General features: G+C 46.7%; 3 protein-coding genes across 6 annotated transcripts in view; 2 read left to right on the plus strand and 1 right to left on the minus strand.

Moving 5' to 3' along the window:
• Window positions 1–25,406, plus strand: part of SH3YL1 (SH3 and SYLF domain containing 1) — a 118,334-nt gene that overhangs the window by 40,887 nt on the left and 52,041 nt on the right. The window lies entirely within an intron of this gene.
• ALKAL2 (ALK and LTK ligand 2) lies at window positions 211–7,247 on the plus strand. Of its 2 annotated transcripts, XM_057743725.1 has the most exons (5): window positions 211–469; window positions 1,817–1,870; window positions 1,957–2,037; window positions 4,669–4,734; window positions 7,159–7,247. In XM_057743725.1, exons 1-4 carry the CDS (start codon window positions 211–213, stop codon window positions 4,731–4,733), a joined length of 459 nt encoding a protein of 152 aa, XP_057599708.1. In that variant the 3' UTR covers window position 4,734; window positions 7,159–7,247. The 2 variants fall into 2 exon arrangements, with proteins under 2 accessions (XP_057599708.1, XP_057599709.1); XM_057743726.1 differs by lacking the exon at window positions 7,159–7,247 and having other exon boundaries at window positions 4,669–4,773.
• On the minus strand, window positions 9,838–25,387 carry ACP1 (acid phosphatase 1). Of its 3 annotated transcripts, none has more exons than XM_057743724.1 (6): window positions 25,123–25,288; window positions 20,856–20,929; window positions 20,493–20,606; window positions 12,339–12,400; window positions 10,274–10,379; window positions 9,838–10,114 (listed from the first exon to the last, which is right to left on the minus strand). In XM_057743724.1, exons 1-6 carry the CDS (start codon window positions 25,163–25,165, stop codon window positions 10,037–10,039), a joined length of 477 nt encoding a protein of 158 aa, XP_057599707.1. In that variant the 5' UTR covers window positions 25,166–25,288; the 3' UTR covers window positions 9,838–10,036. The 3 variants fall into 3 exon arrangements, 2 of the variants coding, with proteins under 2 accessions (XP_057599707.1, XP_057599706.1); XM_057743723.1 differs by lacking the exon at window positions 20,493–20,606 and adding an exon at window positions 20,654–20,767 and having other exon boundaries at window positions 25,123–25,278; XR_009054883.1 differs by lacking the exon at window positions 9,838–10,114 and having other exon boundaries at window positions 10,306–10,379; window positions 20,493–20,767; window positions 25,123–25,387.

Raw genomic sequence — 25,406 nt, forward strand, 5'->3', positions numbered from 1 at the left:
TGCCCTCCGGGCCCGGGGCGGCGCCGGGCGCCCCTCCGCAGAGTTGGCGGGCGTCCTCTGGGTCCGCGGGGCCGGGGCGCGCGGTCCGAGGGGCGTGGCCGCTCCCGCGCTCCCCGCCGACTGGCTTTCCGCGTCTCCCCGCACCCCTGTCCCTCCAGCGAGCCGAGCTCCGGGAGCGCGTCGGATCCGCCCAGCCCGGCCGAGCGCAGGATGCGCGGGCCCGGGCGCCCCCTCCTCCTGGGGCTGCTGCTCGTGCTGGGGGCGGCGGGGCCCGGCCGGGGTGTCGCGCAGCCCCGGGCGGCCGCGGACCGGCAGACGCTGCTGCGGCTCCTCGTGGAGATCGTGCAGGAGCTCAGGAAGTACCACTCGGGGGAGTCCAAGAGGCTGCAGCTCTCGGGCCGGCAGGACTACACCCTGGGCCGCAGGGAGGTCGCGGACTACGCGGCTTACCCGGAGGAGCAGCGAGTGGGTGAGTGTCCCCGCCCGCGCGGCGGTCTGACGGAGGCACCGCTCGCAGGGCCTCTCGAGTGTGCGCGGCGTTGAGGGAACCTCCGGCGTATCTGCCTGTCCTGTCTGGGAGACGCCAGAACTAGCACTTGCTTGGAAACAGGATTGTCTTTGAGAGCACATACGTATGTTTTAAATATAAATACATCGCGACTGTGAAAAAAACTGGGAAATAGTTTTGAAAAGAAGGAATTAGGAATTGCATGAACGATGCCTGGCAGATAGCACGGCTCTCCCTCACCCCCTTCTAAAACGTGGGGTTGTTACCTAGGTCGGTCATTTCAGCACAGAACTGTCATCTGTTATTTTGGACATGGAAATATTTTCAGCAAAGCAGTTTCCACTGAGACAGAAATGTTTCGTATCTCCCTGCACCACTCCCCCCCCACCCCCCCACCCCCCCAATGGCAGAGCCTCCACAGAGTGGCTGCCCCTTGGGAAATTTCCAAGGAAAGCATGCAAGCTTTTAATGCTTTCCTGACACAATTAGGTCAAATATGATAAGGTCAGTTTTACATAGACTGACTAAAGTTAGTTGTAAATGAAGACTGACATTTAGGAGATGTCTAAACCTTGCACATAATATCCTTACGGAAATGTTCCCTCTTCAGATGAGGAGAATTGGTGGCAATGTGACCACGTGCCATCACATTACTAGTGCAGGACAGGTGAGTGAAAATGAATCCTGATGACTGTAGAAAAAGCAAAACCAAGGCTGAAATCAAAAAGAACGTGTCAGGCTAGTTACCAACACCAACTAGGAGCTGTGCCAGTACAGTCTTTGCCGAGGCACTGTACTTTTATCTCATCCACTGGGTTAAAGTCTGTTTCCATGCACTAACACCAGCCTTCATAATAGGTGGTTTGGACAGCACCTAACCCTTTTTCTAAATATATACCTAGAAAAATATCCACCTATAGCAAATTTTTTGTTTGAAGGATATCAGGTTTTCTTCCTAGAACTCTGAGAGATGGCTGAATTTGATTCCCAAGTTCTTCAAGATGAAAGTGTCTATGAATGATTTATTCACTGGAAGATAACTGTCACACACACACACACCCTTTCTTTTCATATAACTTCGTGCTCCTTGCCTCTAACCTAGTGGTAGAGACCAGGCATCAATACCAGAGTGTGGAGAGTCGTTATTACGACTTGAGGAAAATATGTCCTATCACCCATCTTCACATTGCCACGTACAGCAATCAAGGGGCCGCTGTGTTTAGAACAGAATTTCCAGTAAATTTAAACATACACATGAAAAAAATTGCTTCTTTCAGGCAATTTAATAATTAACTTTTCCTCAAACAGAAATTGTTCCTAGAGATCTAAGGATGAAAGACAAGTTTCTAAAACATCTTACAGGTGAGCTTTCCCCTCATTCCTTCGCCTCTCCCCAGATCATGGCACCCCCAGGCCCCTCACCATCTGTTTCTTCTTCCACGTTCCAGGTCCTCTTTATTTCAGCCCGAAGTGCAGCAAACACTTCCACAGACTTTACCACAACACTCGAGACTGCACCGTCCCTGCATGTAAGTGACGGCATCCGAATCGCTATAGAAATGCCAGTGCAGTGTGGAGTGACTCCAGCCCGCTCCACCTGGGTGAACAGGCCCTTGCCCTTCTGTCACCCAGCTTTGTTAATATTTACACCCTGTGGACTATGCAGTCAGGGGCTGGGGTGAGTAGACCACTGAAGAAGATAACTACATGCAGCAGCAGCTAGTGCCAAACGGAACATGTTTACATTCCCTGGAATTAATCAACTCTTGGAATGGGCTGGACTCTTCCATGCACATTCTCGAATTCTGGCCTGATGCCTACCTCTGACAGTGGAGCAAATGTTTAAAATGAGTTGCTAAAATGACTACTGCAGGGTATAAAGTATCAGCGGATGGACCTGGGCCATCCCCAGCACTCTAGCCAGAGACTTTTTGTTTCCACCAGGAATTATAACCCCATCATCCAAGAATTTTACTGCTATTTCAAAATCTTGCTCTTCTGCGTGGCTTCATCGCTAATTGAGAAGTGCAGGTGCCCTTCTCCGCCTGGCTCTCAGCTGTAACTTCCTGGTTTATCCACAACAAAATGTATTTCATTTCCCCAAAAGTGGTTTCTTGTGCTCTTCGCAAAACATGCAACGATGACAACTTATTAGCTAGAGTGACATCTGCTAGAGCCCTAAACCAATTTTTGTGTGTGTGGGACCACAACTTTCCTTCTGTTTAGGGCTCACAGGACAGTTGTGCAAATAGGCCAGGTATCCTAGGAGCTGCTCTCAGGGCTGTCCCGAGGGACAGCAGACCAGACCCGCCTGTCCTGCTCACAAGCCCCTTCCCGTGAAGGGGCAGCGGCTCACACGGAGCTCCTGGTCCCGCACAGCTCCAGGCATGGCAGGAGGGCAGGGAGCACCTGCGGGAGGCAGCTGAGGTGCTCCTGCCACAGCCGTCACAGGGACAGCGGCACAAGGCGCCGGGCAGCCCCCGCGTCCCAGGAGCTCCGTACGCACCTCACCCTCTCACCCAGGCCGCCTCACCTCCCTCTCCTTCCTCTGAAGTGGAATCACCTTCTGTTCGAGAATTACTAACCTGCTTCTAGGGGTCAGAGACACTTCTCATTTTGTCTCAATGTGTATATATTTTTATATTCAAGCTTGTCTTACCATAATGGAATCATAGATTCTAAATTTGAAAGTGACCCTTTCATCACTCAAATCCTTTCATTCATGGGTGTGCCCCATCACAGACCCTTCTCTAGGACCCGCCTGCCCACATCTGCTACCTCCTCTGCAGACATACTGAGTGGCGTGCCACCAAGGCTCCTAGTCTCCCCTAAGGTGAGGCGGCAGGACCAGGACCGATCAGAGCTGGGCCTTGAGACAGATCTGTGCCCTGGACAAGTGGATGCGTACATGGTTTTCACCACTCTTCGCCCAGAAAGAGCTGCAGAGCTAAACCCGGGCCACTTCTGTGCTGCTCAAGGCTGCATACGACAGTGCCCAGAATCCTGGCAGGTCAGACGGAAGGAACCACAGACCTTCTCACTCAAGCTGTGGTCTTAGGGTGAGCTCCTAGGAAGAGCTAGACGTTTGAGTCCACCACACCTGCTGAGAGAAGCCTGCACCTGAAGGGAACCCCCCCGGTGGACATCAGGGTGGTGAACGAGTGGCCCAGCAGGGTCGTGGTTGATCTCAGGGTATGTGGCAAAGGCCAGTACCTCCTTTGAGCTCACACAATCCACTGCTTCCACACGTGGTCAGTTTAGGAAAACCAAGTCCTAAAAAAAACACGGTGCATCTGATGAACAGCAGAAAAGCCAGGAATCCCAACGGCCCTGCTTCCAGCTGTCAGATGGTTTTTTCCTTTGAGCCCAAACTATTATGTCCTCTAAATATTTAGCGGGTGTGTTTTTAGACGTTAGCTGCTTGTCTAACATGCTGCAGTTACTGCCAATTTACTCATTCTTTCAGAATTTCAGCTAAGAGTAGGAACTCTTCCATTTTTAAGTAGGATTTTGTGACTTGAGAAGCAAACTTCGTATCAAGGACTCCCGTTACAGGTGAGACTGCTGTCCTCTGAGGCAGCACCTTCGAGACTATAAACTAGGAAGAACGGGCGGCCGCAGGAAACCAGCCTGCGCTCAGGATCCGCTCTTGCCCCTCCGTCCAGCCAGGTGTCTTGCTCTGGTACTTGGCTGCTGATGCACTGTCTACAGCGTCTGTGTGGGAGGCTCTCCGTTACGAGCAGCTCAAGAGGGGACTCGGCCTGTATGTGACCTAAAAGTTAAGTAACACAGGGCACAGGAAGACTGTCTGCTGGCACGCAAAACGAAAGCTATTCTGATGAGCCCAGCAGCCACTTCGAGAAGAAAACAGGCCGAGAACAGCCGGTGGAGATGCTGCGTCCCCACCCCGTCCCCAGCCTCCCAGTTACATCACTTAACTTCTGTCACATGACTCTAAAGCCCTGAGGTACCACAAATTATTAAATCAACAACTCACGAGCCATGACTGCAGATGACAGCCTATGTATTGCTTCCAGGGAATTCAGAATATTTAAAGGAATGAATGGCTTTAGCAGTTGCTACGCTTGTTTAAAATGAATGCTCTCCATTTAAGTGGTCGAGGTAACTGATGAGGGTCTGTGATTTATCTTCACTTGCAGACTATAAGCGATGCGCCAGGCTTCTCACTCGGCTGGCTGTCAGTCCGATGTGCATGGAGGGATAAGGTAAGCTGACAGCCCCGTCGCTTTGGCCCACACACCAGACTGGATGCTACTGGGACATGAAAAATTCATGGGAGTTTAGTCATTCTTTGGCTAACGTAGCCTTACACTCAGTAAGGCTGACAGAACACTCAAAATCTCTCTAAATACTGGCCAGCAGTAAACAGCACCCCAGGCAGCCACGGGGACATGGTCACGGGAGGACACACTGGCCGAGTGCACACTGATCTGCACACAGCCCACTGGCTGCTGCCTTCAGCCCTTGCCTTGGTGCGTATATGAAGTCCTGCCCACCCACGTCCAGGCTTCCATTCAAACATTCATGAGTGTATGACCAGTCACATCCGTGAAGAGTTCAAAGGCATATCTGGCACATGTTTGAGTTGGATCCTATCATTTTGCAATACACTTATAAAGAATAGCTAACAATAGGTCTCATCTTTAAATGTTTCTATCAAAGTTATTTCTTCAAAACCTCTGATGGTAAAAATTTAAACACACATTGAGTTTATGAGCTAAACTTTTCACTGTGGCCTCTTAAGGCTGACACGTCACACACACCACCAACCGCCAGCGGTGGAGTCAAGGGGTGGACTGAAAGATCTGATTTTCCTGAAACACATGCCGTCGATTTCAGGCACAAACGGTAACTTCACAACTGGACACTGGCCAGATGCCAGGTCCACCCTGCACACAGATGGCTGTCCCTCTGTCTCCTGTGAGCGGAGAAGGGGTGCTCGCCACAGGGAAGGCTGGGCCGACCAACGTCCGCGCAGGTGCGTGGGGCCAGCCGGCCAGTGGGTGCCGCCCCTCCCCACCGGAAGCCCCACCAGCAAGTGGGGGTTCAGTGAGACAAGTAGGTAGTGGAGGGCACGATCCCATGTTTTCCACTGAAACGCGTGTAACTTTCTATTTGGGGGGAGGGACAGCAGCTTTTAAAGCCAAAGCCGTGAAATCCCTCCACGTTCCCTTCTCATCTGAATGCCAGCCAGCTTCTCTTCCACCGCCCACGTGGCGAACAGAAAACTTCTTATTTTTAAAGCAGGGAATGGATTCTTGTAAGTCTCCCAAAGTACCTGCCAGGGGAGATGAGAATGTTTTTATTAAGTGTTTCTTTATAAAGCATCACTATTTCCAAAGATGAACCAGGCACAGCCTTGGAAAACAACTGCCCTTTACTTCCAAGCGGGGAGACCAAATGCCCTGCACCCACATCCCTCGGAAGAACTGCTCAGGCTGCAGGCTCCCTGTCTCTACGCCTGTGCGCTAACCCTGCTTCCCACATGGGCTCCCCGCAGACTGCTCTCCTGTGGGACAGCTCGCAGGAGTGAAAAGGCGAGAGCAGTGGTGCCGAGGAGCCTACGCTTCCGTGGAACTGCTCCTGAGCACGGTTGTACCCCGGCACCGTCCCAGGACGGGCACACCAGGGCTCTCTCAACACAACACGGAGACACACCTGTTACCACTGTCAGAAACTGTGTTCATTTTGGCCAAGAAGTGGGTAAACATTCTGCTAAAATAATTTTATAACATTTTAAAAGATTAATTTCTTCCAATTCCAGAAGTTCTAAACCACAGCAGCAAACTCTTAACTGGCTGGTGACAATGCAGTCAGGGGTTCCTCTGTGCCTGACACCCCAGGGGGCAGAGCACACAAGCTGCAGCACAGTGGGTTTTCCTTGTGTGCCCTAAACTGTGTCCAAATACCTCTCTTCTGCTGCCCTAACACACGTGTCCTGACGATGTCAGGACAAAGCTGCAGAGTTAAGATTCCTCCTCCTACTCTAGACCATAACCTCAGCTTCTTAAAGGCTGAGCCTGAAAGAAGTAGGTCTTTAGAGGGATCTGAGCACAGGGACCCTCCACACTTGTGATCTCAGAGCAGAGCCCTTTGCTCCTTCTTTCTGAAGCTCATGACCTGATCTCCTCCAGCCAAAGAGAAGCTGAAGCTTCCCAGCCGCCCTCTCACATGGCAAGACAGTCTCCCACACACACCCTTTCATGACCTGGACTATTTTCAGAGAAATGGAGTTTTGAGTAACGAGTATTCAGCTCATCCTACAAAATGCAGCCTCATCTTTTTGGGACAAACCCACGATTGCCCCAAAACAGTGTGGACTGAACCACTGAGGACTTGACAGCAGACACAGTGACACTGAGCACTGTTTTTCAGACCCTCACAAGCATCCTCTTCATCTGTGATGGTTCTCATATCCCTTTAGCACAGCAGGCCCGTGGTGACTGTAGGGCTGAGTTACTTTCCACAACAAAACAGACACACATTTTGGAACACAGGGAAACACATGCCAACTGAGACTCCTCATGTCTATACACAGGTTATGTTACATGTAGTTTAATGTGTAGCTCTTCCAGAACCGGTAAGCAAGTATGAATCCTTCTATGAAACCAAATGTGTCTGTTGTGCAGTGAGCAGTGCCGTGCAGGAGCAGCGGCCCAGGAACCATGGAAGTGCCTTGGAGACCAACAGGACAGGACCCACTGCCTTCTGAACACACCCCAGCAACAGAGATTTATTTTTGCAGACAGACTCTTCCATACTCCCTTCACCTTGAGTTGTGTACACTGTGGACACACATTCAGTAAACTGTGTGCCTCACAGTAACACTGGCCACGCGTCCTATTAGAGAGTGGGAGGACACGCCACATTCAACGCGTCGTGCTGTTAAACGGCAGAGCGTGCTCATTTTCCTGACTAGGTGACATCACAAATATTTCTTTAGAAACATAAGCAGAATCAGCAGAATCTAAAACTATATTTTCATACAGCATATGGTATTATTTAATATTTTATTACTTTTACAATTAAATTCCCAGAGTATTATTTGGAACTGCATGAAAAATTTTAAAAAAGAACAGAACTTCAGTTGTGGAGACTTTGGAGTGTACATCTGTGTAAGTGCTCTTGTCCTTTGTATAATACATGTAAATAGTATCCAGATACTGTGCAATATGTAAATACTGTAAATAAAATGCAAGTAATAAATGAAGTGTTTGTTATAATGAAGTCTTCAGAGTGACTCTTTATTCTGAACAAGTCCATTGTTGCAAATTCGTGACTTACAAATCTCCAAAGAGACTGAAATACGGGCAGGATGACACAGAGTATAAAAGGCATAAATAAATAACACGAGAAAGCTATGAATTCTTGTAAGGGACAATCGGCATTTTTTAAGGAGAGTGACACTATATATTGGTGACGTATCTCTTAAGATACGTGATTTGGTAGTGAATATTTGAAATAAGTTTGCATCTGTATTTCCCATATGACTTTGTAATGGAAACACTAAACTAACAGGGACCTTAAGACTTCCAAGAAGCTCCAGATTTTTATAGGTAGATATAGTTTGAACAAATCTGATTGGATCTAATTTTTTAAAGACAAATTAATTTAGCAATGAGTTTTTCTGTTCACATGAGCCTTTGTCTGGAAACAGCCCAAGGACAAAGTCAACTCAGGAATACTAGGGTTTGTCTAGGGATCCGTGTTTAAGACATACGTAAATATTAAAGAACACAAACTACACAGACTCATTTACGAACATAAAGGAACAGCAAAAAATAAATACAAGAAATTTCTGTACTTTGAGATTAATTAAGCAATTACTGAATGATTAGGGCACTAGGGTATAATTTTTGAAGTGCTTTACTTTCCTATTTTGTAGGTGCAGTTAAACTTTTTCCCTTAATTCTCTGCTTTTTAGAGTGACCATTGTCAAATTCTCAATCACCTCTCAAGCTTTCAGGATACGAATCTCATGGTGCAATCCCACAGGCAGCCAGACACACGTCTGGTCAGTCTTCTTGCCATGACCTCCCCAGCGTTTCTGCCTCCATCACCCCTGTTGGCCTGTGGGAAAGCTGCCTCGATCCTCCCTCAGGCCCAAGTGTGTTCAGGACTAACGGTCCCCAACCTGGGACCCTCGTGATTCTGAGGACTGGAAGCCATGCCTCCCAACTCTCCCTGCTTCTGAGTGACCGTCACTCAGACTGACCTGTGACTCAGAGTCCTCCCAGGATTTCAGGTCCCAACGATGAACCATGAAGACAGGGAGCGGAGAAAAGCTGTCCCTCACCTAGCTCTCCACACAGGGGCCTGTCTTGGGGTGCTGGCCCCAAGGAGGAGAACCCACATTCCACAAGGCCGCTATGGCTGCAGGGCCACCCGCTTCTTCCCTGAACAGATTATTCAAGTGGAAGCAACCTGCTTCCTTAGGCACTTACTCTCCTCAGGCTACTGCCCAGCACTGAACAGACAGGCACACATCACACATCATCCAAAAGGGACAGTGGAGGCGATGCTTTTCTGCTTCTTCTTTACCTGTCAGTGAGAAACAGGCAGATACCAGACTTGTACCTTAGCTGCATTTTTGTAATATCCCCAGTTTATTTGAAAACAATCTTTTCTGACATATTTATATGAATTTTAGATCCGTTATCTCCAAGTGCACAGAAATTACCTATATTTGCCTATACACTAAGCACTGATAAAAGAATACTTAACGTATCAACATGTAAGCATTCCAACATAAAAGGACAGTTTCCAATTTATTATTTTTTTCCTACCTAAGCTGATCTATATTTGACATTCAGGTTAATTATATGCATGTAAAAGCAGATGCAGTCCCCAAACGGCCCATAAGGTAAACCTTCTTCCAGGATATAATTACATTTCCAGTGGCAAAGTGGTTCAAGTGGGCACAAATAAGCTGCCTTCCTTATGAAATAAACTAGAAAGACACAAATTAAAAAGGAGTGAAGGTAGCACTAAAGATTAATCCCACAACTCCTCCTCCTTCCCATCCTGTAAATGCGTACGTGTGCGCTGTGAGCCAGCATCACTGGACGCGGCGCCCTGGCATCAAGAGGTGGTGCAGGGCAGGGGCCCCGTCCACACAGAGGGGAGAGGTAGTGCAGATTCTTGGACGTGTCAATGGGCTCAGATGCTGACGGGCCTTACAGTGATGTTCTACTTCATTATGTTCCATTTTGTTGCTCTACTATGTTGTTTGTCCCACTAGTTTTATAATTGTAATTGGGGTAAAGTGGAAGGTTCAACTAGTCTAAGAACATTTACCCCATAAACTGTCTGAATCAAAAATTTTTATTTATTCTTCTGCTAAACACAACAACAATTTCCACCTACAATTATTTTTTAAGGGTAAGAAACAGTGAATCAACTGAAGAAAGGGCTGTGGCTTTGGCTAGGGAATGGTGACACTGTGACACTCAACGGAGAACACGGCCTATGGGGACGAGCCTGGGCCACAGCAGGACTGGACCCGGGTCAGTGAACCTTCTCCAGGAAGGCTCTGCAGCACCGCACACACTGCTGGTACACGGTCTCAAAGTCAGAGTCGCTGCCCTGAAAAGACAGGGAAAAGGAAAAGTAACAAAACCTGCGTAAGGAAAACGCCCTTCGGAGAGCCTAACGCTGCCTCCCAACGTCAGGGCACACAGACAGGCTGATCTTGACGTTATCCCCACCCGTGAGCCGCACGGTGGAAGAAAGAAGCGCACTTACATAATAGGGATCTTCAATAATGAGTTGTTTTTGTGGATCATAGCTCCCAAGTAGTTCAATTTTCGCTCTGCAGTTTTTAACTTGATTACTTTTCCTATTCAAGTCTCTGTAAAATTGAAACATGAACTTAGTTTTCTGATCTATGGTTTCAAGTTAAACTGGGACATCTGCTAGGGTTTTATGAAGCATCATATCAAACCTGGACACAGTGACCTGATTTAAGGAACGCAAACCCTCAGCAGCTCTGTGCAGCCCGCCGTGCGGCTGCGGTCATGGGGCCCTGTCTCTCAGGCCAGGGAGCGCGCAACAGCAGCACATTTACACAAGATGTGCAGCCCCGAGTGAGACAACAATTAGCATTCTCCTGCGAACTGCACGTTCAAAAAGACCTAGTGTCAGAGATTAAATGAGGTGACAGAACGGAACTCAAAAAGACATGAGAATCAAGTCCCAGAGGGCAGTGGGTTCATGCTACGGCGTCCTGACAGTGGTCCCTGCACCCGCTCCACTGCCTGAGGAGGCTCTGCTCCCACCTCCCACCTCAGCCTTCTCGCTGAGCTTTGTGTGGGTTTGTTAGCCTGCGTCTGGTTAACAAATCTCTGCGGGGACGTCAGAGTCTAACGGGAAGCCTGCGAGGCCACAGAGCACAGATGCTCCGTGAGAAGTCACCGAGGGCTGAAGCGTGAAGGGCAGGTGGGAGCAGGGGGCTCGGGCTGCACCACCAAAGGCCAACCACGTCTGGACGTTTCATTAATAAACAGAGTGCCGCACAGAGTTCTCTGACAAGACACTGTGGATAGTACTGATGAGCTATTCTGTGAGTGAGAAATGAGGACAAAACAAAATTAACAAGTGAAAAACAAAAATAGAAAACTCATGTATTTTAATTAAGTTCCTGATTAACAAAAACCGAATGAAAAAATTAATGAAAAACAGTTGCATCCATGCCTGTCCACCCTACAACGGTGACTAAAGGAAAGAGCATCTCTTAATCAGACACATGCAGCATTTACAGGGGAGCAGGGAAGCAAGTCAGTGTCTGTCCTCTCGTGCAGGCAGACACGGACGGCCCTGCCTGGACTGCTGAGGCATCTCAGACGGCAAGACCTGTCGTGTGACAAGCAGCACGGTGCCCGTCTTACAACTGGCACGTGGTCACATGTTCCCTTTAGTCACTTTGCCGGAGTCTGCCTCTAAATTTGTACAATACATCATATTCACTTATCTTTACATGGCTACACTGTACCATACAGTCAGCGAGGGTCACTCTAACCCACGCAGCCCCTCGTGAGTGTCCACCAGTGTCTGCCAGGGGCCAGGCACATGCAGCTGCAGAAGTGCCACCAAGCTCCTTGCTGCCGCATCTGTGTCCCCTGGGGTCACACGCACGTGTGGTGACAGGGCACAGCAGTGAGTGTGACTCATGCCTCACAGAGCCGAGGCTAAGATTCTACCACGCCCACCACCGAATCTGTGAACCTGGGCAGGTAACTCAACCTCTCTGTGCCTCAAATTCCTCTCTGATAAGAGGAAGCAACAGTGCAAACCTTCAGAGTACGTGCTTCGGCGTGCAGCACGCCCGACACATGTACCGCGGTTAGCCATTTTTATCTAATACCGTAACCTGACAGTTTTTGTTTTTTAAACTGATTAAGGCAACCAACAACTTAAACAGAGGAAAAAGTCTTCTTTTCAGTCAGTCTTTCTTTTGGGGGTGGGGGTGGGGCAGCAGTAAAGGGGAATAAACTGAGTAACAGGATGAAACACCATGCTCTCCATAATCGCTGCGGCAACAACAAACTCACTCTCCTACAAGACGAAGCGTCACCTCACACATCAGACTTTTCCTTATCAAAGCGTGTGTCTCAGTGTAAACATACCTATGAGACTTCAATTCTAAATTACTATCTGGATTTCTTACTATTCTAAATAAACGATTCTGCATGTTGTGACCATCACTATATATTGCAAGTTTAAGGTAATAAAAAAGTCATTTTGGACAACAAACTGCTTGGCCTATTACTGAATTGAGGTGAAGAGAAATACCCTTTAAAAATGTGATTACCTCAGATTGCTTTCATCCATACATAGTATATAATCAAAAGTGGCAAAGTCTTCTTTGGTAATCTAAAAGTAAATAAGAAGTGAAAACAATGTTTACATTTAGACCAATCAAGCCTAGAGGATCCAAAACAGAACTTTAGAAAAAAAAAAAAAAAAAAAGGCTATAGTTGAATCTGTTACTCACTAAGTTAAATCATTTAGGGTACTTTCAAGTACAGTTAACCTAATCTCCTAAAATGGTACTGCAAACAAATTTTATTTATAAAGTTCCCTGGAATAATCACAAAATAGTACAATATGCAGATGCAACATCTATACTTCATCTTCCACTTCTTAGAAACAAAGCATAATTCAGTTAACTTATTCAAATGTGCCCTACCTAAGCCCTGTTTTTCATCCGACAAGTACTCATCCTCAGCCCCAGCGACGTGCACCCACTGGCAGGCAGACGGCTATCCTCACGGGGCTTCCCTCCTGCGCAGGGCAGACAGCGCACAGGAGTGACAAGGCCCCGCAGAAAAATAAAGCGGAGAAGAGAGAAGGGAGGAAGGCAACATTGGAAGTAGGGTGGTCAGGGAAGATCCACTAACAAAGAAACCCATGAGTGACTCACTCTCTGGATCTTCTTTATTCTAACTATCCATAATTTGGACGTGACACAGAAGAGTGTGCCACTCAATATTTTTACTAATTCTAACCTAAGCTTTGCATGGTTTTCTGACATAATTTATAAACATAAGCCCACTAAAATATAAATGAAAAACTATTTTATGATTTTTTACTATTATAAATAATGAGAGAATAAGAAATGAACAACTATATTCAATTTTAACAACCTATAAGCAAAAAGAATCTGAAAAAGAAATGTGTACACACACACACACACACACGAAGATGAGTCAAAAATTATCCATACTCTGGCTATATAAACATTTCTGTTGGTTGCACTGTCTTATCAGCACTTTCCGTTCAAGGCTACCGTCTCCCCAGTCACTGCTGTGCAGGTGTGAATGTGTTACATCAGTTCATCTGTAACTGGTGTGAGCAAAAATGGATGCCCCACCTGTAATCTGCACAAAAGAGCAGCGTGCAGTGATTTGTTTTTTGTGGTCTGAGGGTGTACCTGGTGCTGTTATTTATCGAAGACTTTTATGAGCCATAGAGAGAAAGTGTTTTGTTACGAAGAAGTGTGTATGAATGGATAGAGAAGTTCAAGGAAGGTCACACAAGTGTTAGCCATTAAGAAGTAGCCAGATTCACTTCTGATGAAGAAGTGAAGACAGTGGTGCATTCGTGGCTCAAAGCTCAGCCTAAAACATTTTTTAGTGAGGGAATATAAAAGCTTGTTGACAGATGGACAAAGTGTATTGAAAAGCAAGGAGATTATGTTGAAAAATGACGTATCTGTCTTTTCTAAAAGTTAATTAAAATAAATTCTACAGCCAGCGTGTGGATAATTTTTGACTCACACACACACACACACACACACACATACACACATATATATATATATATGTAAAACCAAACAACTCTGCTGTACACTTGAAGCTAACATAGCACTGTAAATTACTTATACGTCAATAAAAAAAAGGAAGGAAGGAAGGAAGAAGACACGCCGCAAATCAAGGATGGAAATAATTTCTAAGAATGCAATTTCAAGAATCATCTTCATCACTAAAAATATCCTCTAAAATATAGTGGTACAGTGAAACTACAAAGATAATGAAAATCTGGCTAAACAGAGTAGTGACCCTCTACTATAATCTGTGTTGCAAAAGAACAATAAACTCATTATTCTGTTAAAAATAATAAATTTTGGCTCTTAGTATGCACTTGCATTAATTTTTGGTGTAGTACATTAATAAAATACTAGGACCGGACTTCCTAGGTGGCGCAGTGGGTAAGAATCCGCCTGCTAATGCAGGGGACACAGGTTTGATCCCTGCGCCAGGAAGCTACCACATGCCGCAGAGCAACTAAGCCAGTGCACCACAACTATTGAGCCTGTGCTCTAGAGCCTGTGAACCACAACTATTGAGCCCATGTGCTGCAACTACTGAAGCCCACGCACGGAGAGCCCGTGCTCTGCAACAAGAGAGGCCACCGCAATGAGAAGCCCGCACACCACAATGAAGAGTAGCCCCCGCTCGCTGCAACTAGAGAAAGCCCGTGTGCAGCAACGAAGACCCAACACAGCCAATTAAATAAATAAATAAATTAATTAATTAAATTTATTAAAAAATAAAATAAAAAAATAAAATAAAGTACTGGGACCAAACTTTGTTAACATTTCCAAGGTACTAGCTTATTTCAAAATCGATTAGAACAAATATTATAAGCGATTTCCCCAAATTAGTTGCCTGAGAAGTGTCCTGGGCTTAAATACTAAACACTGTTTTTAATTTTGGAATGACTGCAATTGCAGATCCTAAGAAAGACTTAGTAACTGACAGCTATGTGTAGCTACATGATGTTTACATGTTAAAGAATGCATGGTGAAGGATTTCTGCTTGCAGCTATAAATGAAACAGCTTGTGGCCAAACAGCCCTATTGCCAGAAAAAAACTAGAAAACACCCATCAAAACTAAACACTTCTACACAATCATTAATGTGCTCCCACGACTGCCAGGCTCAGAAAGGCCAAAATGCCAGCCGTGTGTACAGGGCCAGGTTTGCAAACCTAGGGGATCCCCTGCTGCTGCTGACAAGCCTGGCTGCCCGAGGGGCCGACCAGCCACAGGGGCAGCTGGCATCCTGCTCCCGCCCGCAGAGGGCCTGCTGACCCTGGGCCCTGGCTAGAGCTCAGAAGAGAGATCTCAAACTTCTTGGGTGCAGAAATTTTTAACTCTTCAAAATTATTTAAGGCCTTCCCTCTAAACAACTTGTTACTTAGGGTTATATCTATTGTACCAATATTTACCAAAGCTATTAAAAGTGAAATTTTTATAACACTTATTATTTGCTTAAAAATATTAAAAATTCAGGGACTTCCCTGGTGGTCCAGTGGTTAAGAATCACCTTCCAATGCACGGGATGCAGGTTCAATTCCTGGTCAGGGAACTAGGATCCCACATGCTGTAGGGCAACTAAGCCCACATGCTCTACGGCCCACACACCACAACTAGAGAGAAGCCCAAGAGACGCAAAAAAGATTCCACATGCTGCAACTAAGACCCGACAGAGCCAAATAAATAAATATTTTTTAAAAAAAATTAAAAATTCATTACCTATTACTATAACATTTTTATAAATGAAAAACAGCTATACTTTCCATACTGAAACTTAAGGAGAGTGGCACTATTTTACATTTTTGCAAATCTCTTTAATGTCTGCGTACTCGAGACAGATGGTACTCCTGTGTGCTTCTGCTGAAATATGCAAACCCAGCCTTATACAAGTACTTAGCTTAAAAGGAGTCTGTTAACAGCCATTGCCTAACAGTGGATATTCTTTGATACAGCACCAGAACTCATTCAATAGTGCTTTCTTATAGGTTACTTGCAATGAGAATATGAAAACACACCAGTAAGCTTGTCCTGCTCTGTCCAAGTTCACTGGTTAGTCCGACCCCTCTGAAGGATCCGTTAACATTCTGATCTCATGGGCCCTAAGGGTCCCTGGACCCCACTTTGGGGACTGTGCTTTAGACTCTCACGGGAGGGGCTGTTAGTAATGACTCCAATGGAAGAGGAAGGGGGTGCTTGGCATCGAGTGGGTAGGACCAGCCGGGCTCCCAGGTCACGAGAAGCCTGGGCAGAGGGCTGCTGACGGAAGGCAGAAGCACCACAGGATCAGCGAGCAGCCTCACTGGCTGGAGTAGCTGGAGGTAAGGCTGACAAGACAGCCAGAGCAGGAAGGAGAAGAATCCAGAGAAGTGAGCTCGGCACCCACACATTTTCTCCTTAGGGCATCTGCCGTGTTCCTAGACGACAGAGCAAGAAGCCAACAGCACACGTGTAAGGCCACAGCAGACTCAGTGAGCAAGGAACAAAACCTCCACTTCAGAAGCTGCCAAACAGACACAGCCCTGTGTACTGAACCCGTGCCCAAGCAGGTGGGGCTCTTGGACGTTGACCAGAGAGGGGCCCGTCCAGCACAGCCCAAGCCTCGAGAGGCAGGACCAGCAACCAGTCAGCTCCAGACCAATCCCCTCCCTACCGAAGCAGAGCCATCTGGGGGTGAAGGACCTTCACCCAAAAGTCACTTCTACACTGTGCACACATCATCTCAGCATGTAATCCAAACTAGCAAGCATACCAAGCAATAAAACAGAGAGGAGAAGAAAAACAGACTCACAGATGACCCAAGTATTAGTTACCAGACTTTATTTAAAATAACTGTGATTGGAATTGTTCAAGAAAATAGAGGGCAAGATGTAGAATTTTACCAGAGAGCTGGAATCAATTAAAAAAATCAAACTTAAAGAATTAAATAACATACACTAAATATTCAATAAATGAGGCTTATGGACTGTTTGAAAACATAGAAAGATTAGTACATCACAAAACAGGTCAGCAGAAGATCTCAGACTAGAAACCAGTGAAAAAGATGGAGAAAGCAGAAAACGTGTAAGAAATTTATGTTCAAAATCATTTAGGTTGAACCTCAAAAGGATGAGGGGAAGAAAAATATACAAAGAAAACAGGTCAGAATTTTTCAGCACCGATGAACACCACCAAGACCCAAATTCAGGAAGTGAATCTGACCACATAAAACTGCAGGAATCTACTCAATCAAAGAAAAACTAATGACAGAAGAAGAAAATGCCAGCAACTGCAGGAAACACTGAAAAGACAAGGGTAAGAGGTATTCTTCCAACCGGTTAAAGTACAAATACCATCATTGTTTGACAAAAGTTTTATAAGAGAAGAGAAAAGAACGTAAGCCAACTTATTTTATGAGGCTGCTTGACACTGACAGTGTGTGACGTGGATGTGTGCCCACCCCGGACACAGTGGGTGATGTAGGTGTGTGTCCACCCCAGACACGTGGACACAGTGTGTGACGTGGGTGTGTGTCCACCCGGACATGTGGACAGTGTGTGACGTGGATGTGTGCCCACCCCGGACACAGTGGGTGATGTAGGTGTGTGTCCACCCCGGACACGTGGACACAGTGTATGACGTGGGTGTGTGTCCACCCATGACACAGTGGGTGATGCCCGGTGTGTGTCCAACAGAACTGCACACAGACAGAAATATTCACAGTGGCACTCAGCCCCAAAGTGTTCATCAAGAGAGGAACTGATAAACTGTAGCCTAACTCTAAAATGATCCTGTGTAACGAGGTGGATGGACCTAGAGTCTGTCATACAGAGTGAAGTAAGTCAGAAAGAGAAAGACAAATACTGTATGCTAACTCACATATACGGAATCTAAAAATGGTACTGATGAACTCAGTGACAAGAACAAGGACGCAGATGCAGAGAATGGACTGGAGAACTCGAGGTTTGGGGGAGGCGGGGGGTGAAGGGGAAGCTGAGACGAAGCGAGAGAGTAGCACAGACATATATATACTACCAGCTGTAAAATAGATAGCCAGTGGGAAGCTGTTGTATAACAAAGGGAGTCCAACTGGAGGATGGAAGATGCCTTAGAGGACTGGGACGGGGAGGGGAGGGGGGACTCGAGGGAGGGTAGGGGGGTGTTGAGGGAGGGAGGGAATATGGGGATATGTGTATAAAAACAGATGACTGAACTTGGTGTACCCCCCAAAAAATAATAAATTAAAAAAAAATAATAAAATGATTCTGATTCCACAAATGAAAAGGACTGAAGCTTTGCTATGAACAACAATACAGAGAATCTCACAAAGGAAAATGCTGACCGAAAGATACACATTACAGGATTCCACTGCCATAAAGTTAAAAAGGTAGAAGGCGTTTTGAGTGGTGGCCTCTGGAGTAGAGGGAGTGGAGCTGGTTGTGCTGTAAGATGCACTGAGTACCCTGACCTCTGTGTATGTGTCAGATAGTTTACTGAAAAGGGAAAGAATGTATGATAAAGTAAACATCCCCACAGAACTAACGGGATGTGAGAGTTCACATACTCCAGAGAAATGATTTCATGCGCTAATAAAAAAAAAAGCACCTTAAACATATTTTGTCTTATTAAACCCAGGTTTAACAGAAATTTTATAGAATAGTTTTCATACAAATTGTGACACTAAAGAGGGAACATGTAAACATTAGAAAATGCTAAAAAATAACAAAGATCTGACGTGATACTGACATATCCTACTAGGACTTTGAAATTTAAAAGCAACAGGGAAAAGAAAAAGAAAATAGATCATGTGGAAATACTACTCCTAAAACTGGTAATAATTTCATAAACAATAACTTTCTAGCTTTGTTTTTTTAAGGCATGTGTATTTAAAATACTTCATTTGTACCCACTTTTATTATAAACAGTGCATGAAAAATAATCTGATTTTAAAAATCGAAAATATGGAAGTATAATTGCTCATAATTCTGAAGGACTACTCAAAATAAACCTACATTATTTAAAAAACAGAAAGTAGAAATTGGCAAGGTATGCAAAACCCTGAAGAGAATAGAATGGGCAAATGATATAAAAAATGTTTAATCTCTATCCAATGAAAATTCCACTTATGAAAGGGTCCTTAAAATAGTTAATTTAAATATAAATTATTAACATGCAGAGTCAACTGATGTAGCCAGAAATTAGTTCACAGAACTCAGTAAAGTTACTCAAGTCAAAAATAATGTGTATTACTCATTTCTGAGACATTATTAACGTATGAAAAGTGTTTCTATAGTAATTTTGTTTTGTGAATTTTCTGGCTCACACCACAACAAATAAACCTGTAATTTAATCCAAGTTCTAACACTTTGCAGCTGGATAACCTTCAGTATGTCATTTATTTTCTCTCCAGAACTGTTTCTTCACCTGCAAAATGTGTTTACCAACTACTCCCTTCCATAATTAATAAAAATTGAGACGACCAAAAATCAAAATACGATGTTATGTGGCAAAACAATCTGCAAAGTTTTAAGTAGAGACAAGATTTAGTATAACAATGACTAAGGAATCTTTATCCAATCTTACAGAAAGTTCTGGTTCAAGCACCAGTAACTAAATCACAGTTCTCACACACCATCTGTACTTACAAACACACAATGTATTTGACAACTGATTTTCAAAATATTTGGCTTCTCACTTTAAAGACCTCAAAAGCTCACCTCTGGACATGGCCTGCTGCTCTCTGACACCAAGCCATGGCCTTTCTTGACCTATTGAGCCGTACATTTCGCTAGGATGGATACAAAAGGAAGGCAGCAGATTTTAGCCAGATTTTTGAAGAATCCAACTGAATCTCCACAAAACAATCATAGTGATAAAAATAACAGTCCCTGCAGAACAACACACCAATCAGAAACGAAGCCCCTTTCTGCAAAAGCTTCTGTGGTTACAGCAGCTCCCCCACAGGGGCCCCCCTCTCACTACGAATGCCACCATGAAAACCCCACCCTCTCCCCCTCCAAGGTTCCATGTGAGTCTAGAACCCCCTAGCCCACTAAGGTGCCCACCAGACCAAGTGGCTATTTAAATGAGCTACAATTTAAAATTCAGCCCTCGTTGCACTGGCCATATCTCAAAAGTGCAAGAGCCACATGCCACGGGTGGCTTCCACCCTGGAGAGCCGATAAGGCACACCATCCTCACCGCAGAAGTGTCCCACTGGGCCACGCTCCAGAACCCAAAGCCAGAGGCACTACTGCTCGTATGCAGGTCAGCCCTGCATAACAACACCAGCATCACCTTACACTTCTAAGGCACTCCGCAGCTGGAAACACGTTTCTGTACTTAGAACTTTATTCTAGCAACAACCTTGCAAGGGAAGGAGACTAAGTCACCCTGGTGTACATGTTTAAAGACCACAAAGAAAGAAATAAAAAGGAGACAACAGCCCAGCTCTTCCAGCTCTTAGCCAGGGCTCTCTCGACCATGCTTTTTAATAAGTCAATCTCAAGACCATGCAAACCTTTCAGAACTGTGGAACCAGAATAGGTACACTGTGGCTAGTTAAGGACCCTAAATAAACACACTCATTTCACTTACATCTAGTTTAGCCTCTCACAACTTCTCAGGTTACGGGATCAACATATTAGAAATTAAACAAGGTCTCTTCTACCTGTCTTGCTTTATGGGCTGTGTTAATGCCATGATTTCTTAGGCAGCTCACAGCTCTTGGATCTGGTGACCGGCCCACGTTCCAGTCAGAAACAGCGCCGCTGTCAATGACCCACTGCAACACAAAACACACAAGTGCACCTTCAAGGTCAAGTACGGTACCTGCCGGGCAACGTGACTCATGGGGATACCATGCTTCTTCATGCAAGCCTGCCCCCGATAATCAGGAGGGTTTCCTAGTTCATACGTGGACGTGGCTGCACTGTCTATCCTCCACTGCAGGAGAAAAAAAGAATTTTTTTTCACAATTTTCTGCCCCAAAGCTATTCAGGTTGGCCTCTTTAAGACAGTGAACAGTACTTACAGTATCTGAAATGTTTTGATCAGTTACAAGTTTCCTGAAAACTGCTTCTGCGATGGGCGATCGACAGATGTTACCTTAAAAAAAGGAGGGAGGGGGCAGAGAGTGAGCGTCTGGTTTGAGGGAAGGGCAGGTGCTGCATCCAGCACAGTATGACCTGTAAATGACTTCACACACCTGGGACAGCGAGGGAATCAAGACAAACACTCCTCTGAGGTGACTGTCCTACAAGCACATGGTAGAACCTAGGGGAACAGCTAACCCAACCCTAATCAATGATTTCACACCAACTGTCCAAGTACCCAAAATACAAATGACAAAGACATCAGCAACCATAACATTTATGACCAAAATCATCGTTTTTCAGGTTGCTATCAGTGACCTAGAAGCGAGTCATGAAATCAATGAAGTGGGCTGCACCCAGTCTATTTTAAAATGAAATACAACAGAACAGAGTTTAAAATATGTATTTTCAAGTACACTGCACATAATAAAGATGAATAATGCTTCATAAACTACACAAGCAAATGTATTCAGGCCTAACAGTAGTTCTGCACAGACTTCCACCGCAGGACCTGTACAGAGCCCTTGCTTGAGTGCTGCGGACCTAGGAGTCAGCCAGTTGGGGTAGGGATTCCAGGCTGTCCTGTCTGCCCAGAACTCACACCACGGATCCCCAGGGCCACCCTCACTTCAAACCAGCTGGCCACAAATTTGGCAGTCCTTACAGGTTCAATATTTCTCTAGGACTACAGAATTCAGGAGAATGTTACACTTATGATTATAGTTATTATTACCAAAAGATACACAGCAGAACCAGCCAACGTCAAGACAGCATAGTGAAGATTCTAGAAGAGTTCCAAACAGGAAACTTTCTGGTTCTAAGGGATGTGTCACCTTCCCATTACCCCTGTGCGACAATACTCAGAGTACTGCCAATCCAGGACTCCTCCCAGAGCTCCAGTGCCAAGGATTTATTGGGATTTCAGAACTAAGCATAAATGACTGAACTGCTGGCCCGTGGTTGAACTTAATCTCCAGCCTGCTCCCACGTGTGGCTCACAGCCCCCACGAGTTACCTCCTCAGCATAAACTGTGTAGGGGCCGTCCCTGAACCACAAGATACTCCTGTCACTCGGAGGGAATTCCAAAGGGTTTGGACATTACCTCCCAGGCGCCAGGACAAAGGCAAGACCTTTCATTAGATGGGGTCAAACTCCTTACTACACAGGAGAAAAAAGTTAAAAGACAGAAAATCTTCTCTCAAAATATTTCTACCACGTGCCAAGCAATGTATTTATGAGAGATATGGAATTAGCTATAATAATAAAAACAAGAAAATAAATGCTGATAGACAAGCAACATACTATAGGAGCACAGGAAAAGATTCTAAAAAGCATAAAGATAATAAAGTTTCTAATAAGAAAAAAGAAAGAGGATTAGGGCTGGTCTTTAAAGGATGAAGTGTTTAAATACTGATTAACTGCAGGAAAAAGGTAATCTGACACCACTATGTTCTCTCTCATCTCCCACCCCTGCTGGCTGGGACACAATTAACAGCACACCTTCTGCAGATCTTCTACCTCACAAAAATGTTAAACACTTAAGAATCTTGCCAAAGTAAGGAGCTCCCTTCTTTTCTGCTACTACCCTTACCAATGGTATACACCTGACACTTCCCTACACTTCAGTCTGAAAGAGGTCCAAATAAACACTTCAAAGGAATAAAACTTTTACATTTTGGAAATGTACTGTTGTTACTGTCCCTGCATACAGGCTACCAAGTGAAATGGCAAACAGCGACCTCAAATCCCCCCAGAACTCCATGTCTCACCCCCACCCCTGGCAAAGCTCTGGTCCAACACACAAGCTTTCTCTTCACGGTGGGTCTCCCTCCTGTGGCCCTCAGCCCTCTTCAATCCAATCTCAACACAACAGCTGAACGTTTCTTTTCAAACTTCTCACCTCTGCTCAAAATCCTCCAGCAGCTTAGCTCACTCAGTGAGCCCAAGTCCTCACAGGGCCTCAACAGATCTGTCCTCCACAGGACCTAGATAAGTCTGAAAACTAGGGCTCAAGACCCACCACCTCTGTATACAGTTCTTGACGCTAAAAATAATTTTTACATTTTTAAACGGTTGAAAAGAAATCAAAAGTAGGATATCTTGTGACATGAGAATATTACATAGAATTCAAATCCCACTGTCCATAAACAGTTACCGCCAAGTATAATCGTTTTTATGTATTGGCTAGGGCTCCTTTTGCACTACACCTTCGGTATGACCTACAAAGCACAAAATATTTGTTCTCTGGATCTCTACATAAAGAGTTTGTGGACTCCTGCCCCATAAGACTCACTGTATGTGAGGAAATTACTTCTCCCCTATGCACCAAGAACGGTACTATTTACCTATCCACCAGGAACTGAGAAAACAGTCACACTATCTCTGAGCCCTCATGTACAGAGGTGGGTCTGGCTGAGAAGGTACTAGGTCACTAGGCCCAGCACTGCAGCTTCCCTGCCATTTCTTGAACGTGGCCAGCACCCTCACTTCAAAATCTTTCACCTGCTTTCCTCTGGGTCCGGGAGGCTTTTCCAAAATACCCTACGCCTGCTTCCTCACCCCTTTCAAGTCTTTGCTCAAATGTCACATTCTCGGTAAGGCCTCCACTCCCATTCCCCGTTCCTGCCTGTTCTTAGCATCAACTGACTGAGTAACCAAATACTTGATGACAGAATGTGAGCTCTAGAGAGGCAGGGATTTTTGTCTGTTTTCCTTACCACTATATCCCTAGTACTCAGAATCGTGCCTGGTACCACCGCAGCTGCTTTAAAAAAAAAAAAAAGAAAAGGTTGGAAGATAAATACATAGAAGCAGACATCTCCCATTAAGAGCCACCATAGTGCATTATATCCGTCTCATCAACAATACTAAGTGAAATAAACAAGGCAACGGAATCCTACTAGATGCAACCTGAACTGAACTGCCCTTCAATAAATTTGTTGAATCCATCGGACAGCCTTCAGTGGAGAGCTTAAAAATCAAATGATGCCTACTGTCAAAGTAAACAAGGAGGCTTTTTACTTTTTCCCTCATAGAAATCCTACAAATACCTAGCGAGCATCATATTTTGTCCTGAAACTGAAATACAAAGAAAAATAAGCCACAGTGATTGCTGTCAAGAGGGCTACACCTAGTTATAATCTCAGGAGGCTGTCAGGTAATTAGAATAAAATCTGTGTGAAGAAAGGTATCTATCAAGGGTCATGGGAACCACTACCTCTACCTAGAGGTTCTAGAAAAAGTAAAGGGAACACCCGGGTCTGACCTTTTGGAAAGGCTTTCCAGGCAAAACGCAAAATGGGTTCCCAGAAAGCAGCGCACACTGGAAGGCACACCGGGGAACAGGCGGCCCCGAGGCCGTGCGCGCAGGAACCGGCGCGGGGGGAAGCGGGAGCGGCCCGTCTCCCCTAAGGGGCGCCGGAAGGAGCGGACACGCCGCTCTGCAGGAGCCGCCGCACCGCTGACCGTTTAGGCCTTCCTCGCCGGGGAACTGGGGAGATGGGTGGACGCGCCGAGGTGCTACCAAGAGAAGAACGCCCACAGCTGAAGAGAAAGCGAGCCCCTTCTTAAGGAAGGGAGGCTAACCGCTCGCATCCTAAAGATGAAAATAACTCTGAGCGGGAAGGAACCTGACAAAGTAAAAGTGAAAAACACCACTTTCACGCGGGGCCGTCGCACAGCGAGCCGGGCCTCCCGGGCTCGGCTCTCACAACCGGGAAGGCCGGAGCCGTCGCGCCGCGGCCGCCTTCAGGCCCGACGGCCCGTGAGCCCGGGCCAAGGGCGCACACAGCGAGGCGCGGCCGCCGCGGGCCGGAGGCCCTCGCACGACAGGCCGGCCCGGCGGCCGCGAGGCCACCCGGGAAACGGGACGAGGGGCTCCAGGCGGCGCGGGGGCGGGAGCCCCGGCCGGGGCAGAGCTGCTGCGGCTGAGCGGCCCGGGCCTGAAGGACGGGCTGCGCGGCAGCCAGAGGCCCGGGCCGGCAGGAGCGCCGGGCAGCGGACGGGCTCCGGCTCGGAGCCGGGGCTGAGCGGGGGCCCCGCGCGGGGAGGCGAGGGCCGCGGCCAGGACCCCCCGCCCGCAGGGCTGCCCCTCTGCCGCCCCCTCCACATCGCCGTTCCTGCTCCGGCGGCGCAGCGCAGAGCGCGCGAGGCCCTCGCCAGCCCGCCAGGAGAGTCAGAGTGGGGCCAGGTCGGCGCTGCCTCACCCAGACACACGAACAGCACCGACTTGGCCGCCCCCTCGGCCATCTTTCCGCGCGCGCAAAGTCGCCGGCGCACCACGTCGGAGCCTTCCCGGCGCGGCGCCTGCGCATCGCCAGGGGCCCGCTCCGCGCGCCTGCGCAGTCTGGGCCCGGCCCCGACCGGAGCGAGCGGGCGGCCTCGCGCCTGCGCAGTTTGGCCCCAGCGCGGCCGGCGGGAGGCGGAGCCGAGAGGCCCCTGGAGGACGGGGAGGTGGGGCGCGAGGCGGGAGGGGTGGGGCGGGGCCAAG

This window comes from Hippopotamus amphibius, chromosome 7 (genome assembly GCF_030028045.1).
Source record: "Hippopotamus amphibius kiboko isolate mHipAmp2 chromosome 7, mHipAmp2.hap2, whole genome shotgun sequence".
NCBI lineage: Eukaryota > Metazoa > Chordata > Mammalia > Artiodactyla > Hippopotamidae > Hippopotamus > Hippopotamus amphibius.

Excerpts from the sequence above, each read along its gene's own strand:
- ALKAL2 (XM_057743725.1), top strand. The coding sequence starts at position 211 with ATGCGCGGGCCCGGGCGCCCCCTCCTCCTGGGGCTGCTGCTCGTGCTG. Across the intron at positions 470-1,816 it reads CCCGGAGGAGCAGCGAGTGG|AAATTGTTCCTAGAGATCTA; the intron begins GTGAGTGTCCCC and ends TTCCTCAAACAG. Across the intron at positions 2,038-4,668 it reads AGACTGCACCGTCCCTGCAT|ACTATAAGCGATGCGCCAGG; the intron begins GTAAGTGACGGC and ends CTTCACTTGCAG.
- ACP1 (XM_057743724.1), bottom strand. The coding sequence starts at position 25,165 with ATGGCCGAGGGGGCGGCCAAGTCGGTGCTGTTCGTGTGTCTGG. Across the intron at positions 20,930-25,122 it reads GGTGCTGTTCGTGTGTCTGG|GTAACATCTGTCGATCGCCC; the intron begins GTGAGGCAGCGC and ends CCTTTTTTTAAG. Across the intron at positions 10,380-12,338 it reads ATGGATGAAAGCAATCTGAG|AGACTTGAATAGGAAAAGTA; the intron begins GTAATCACATTT and ends TCAATTTTACAG.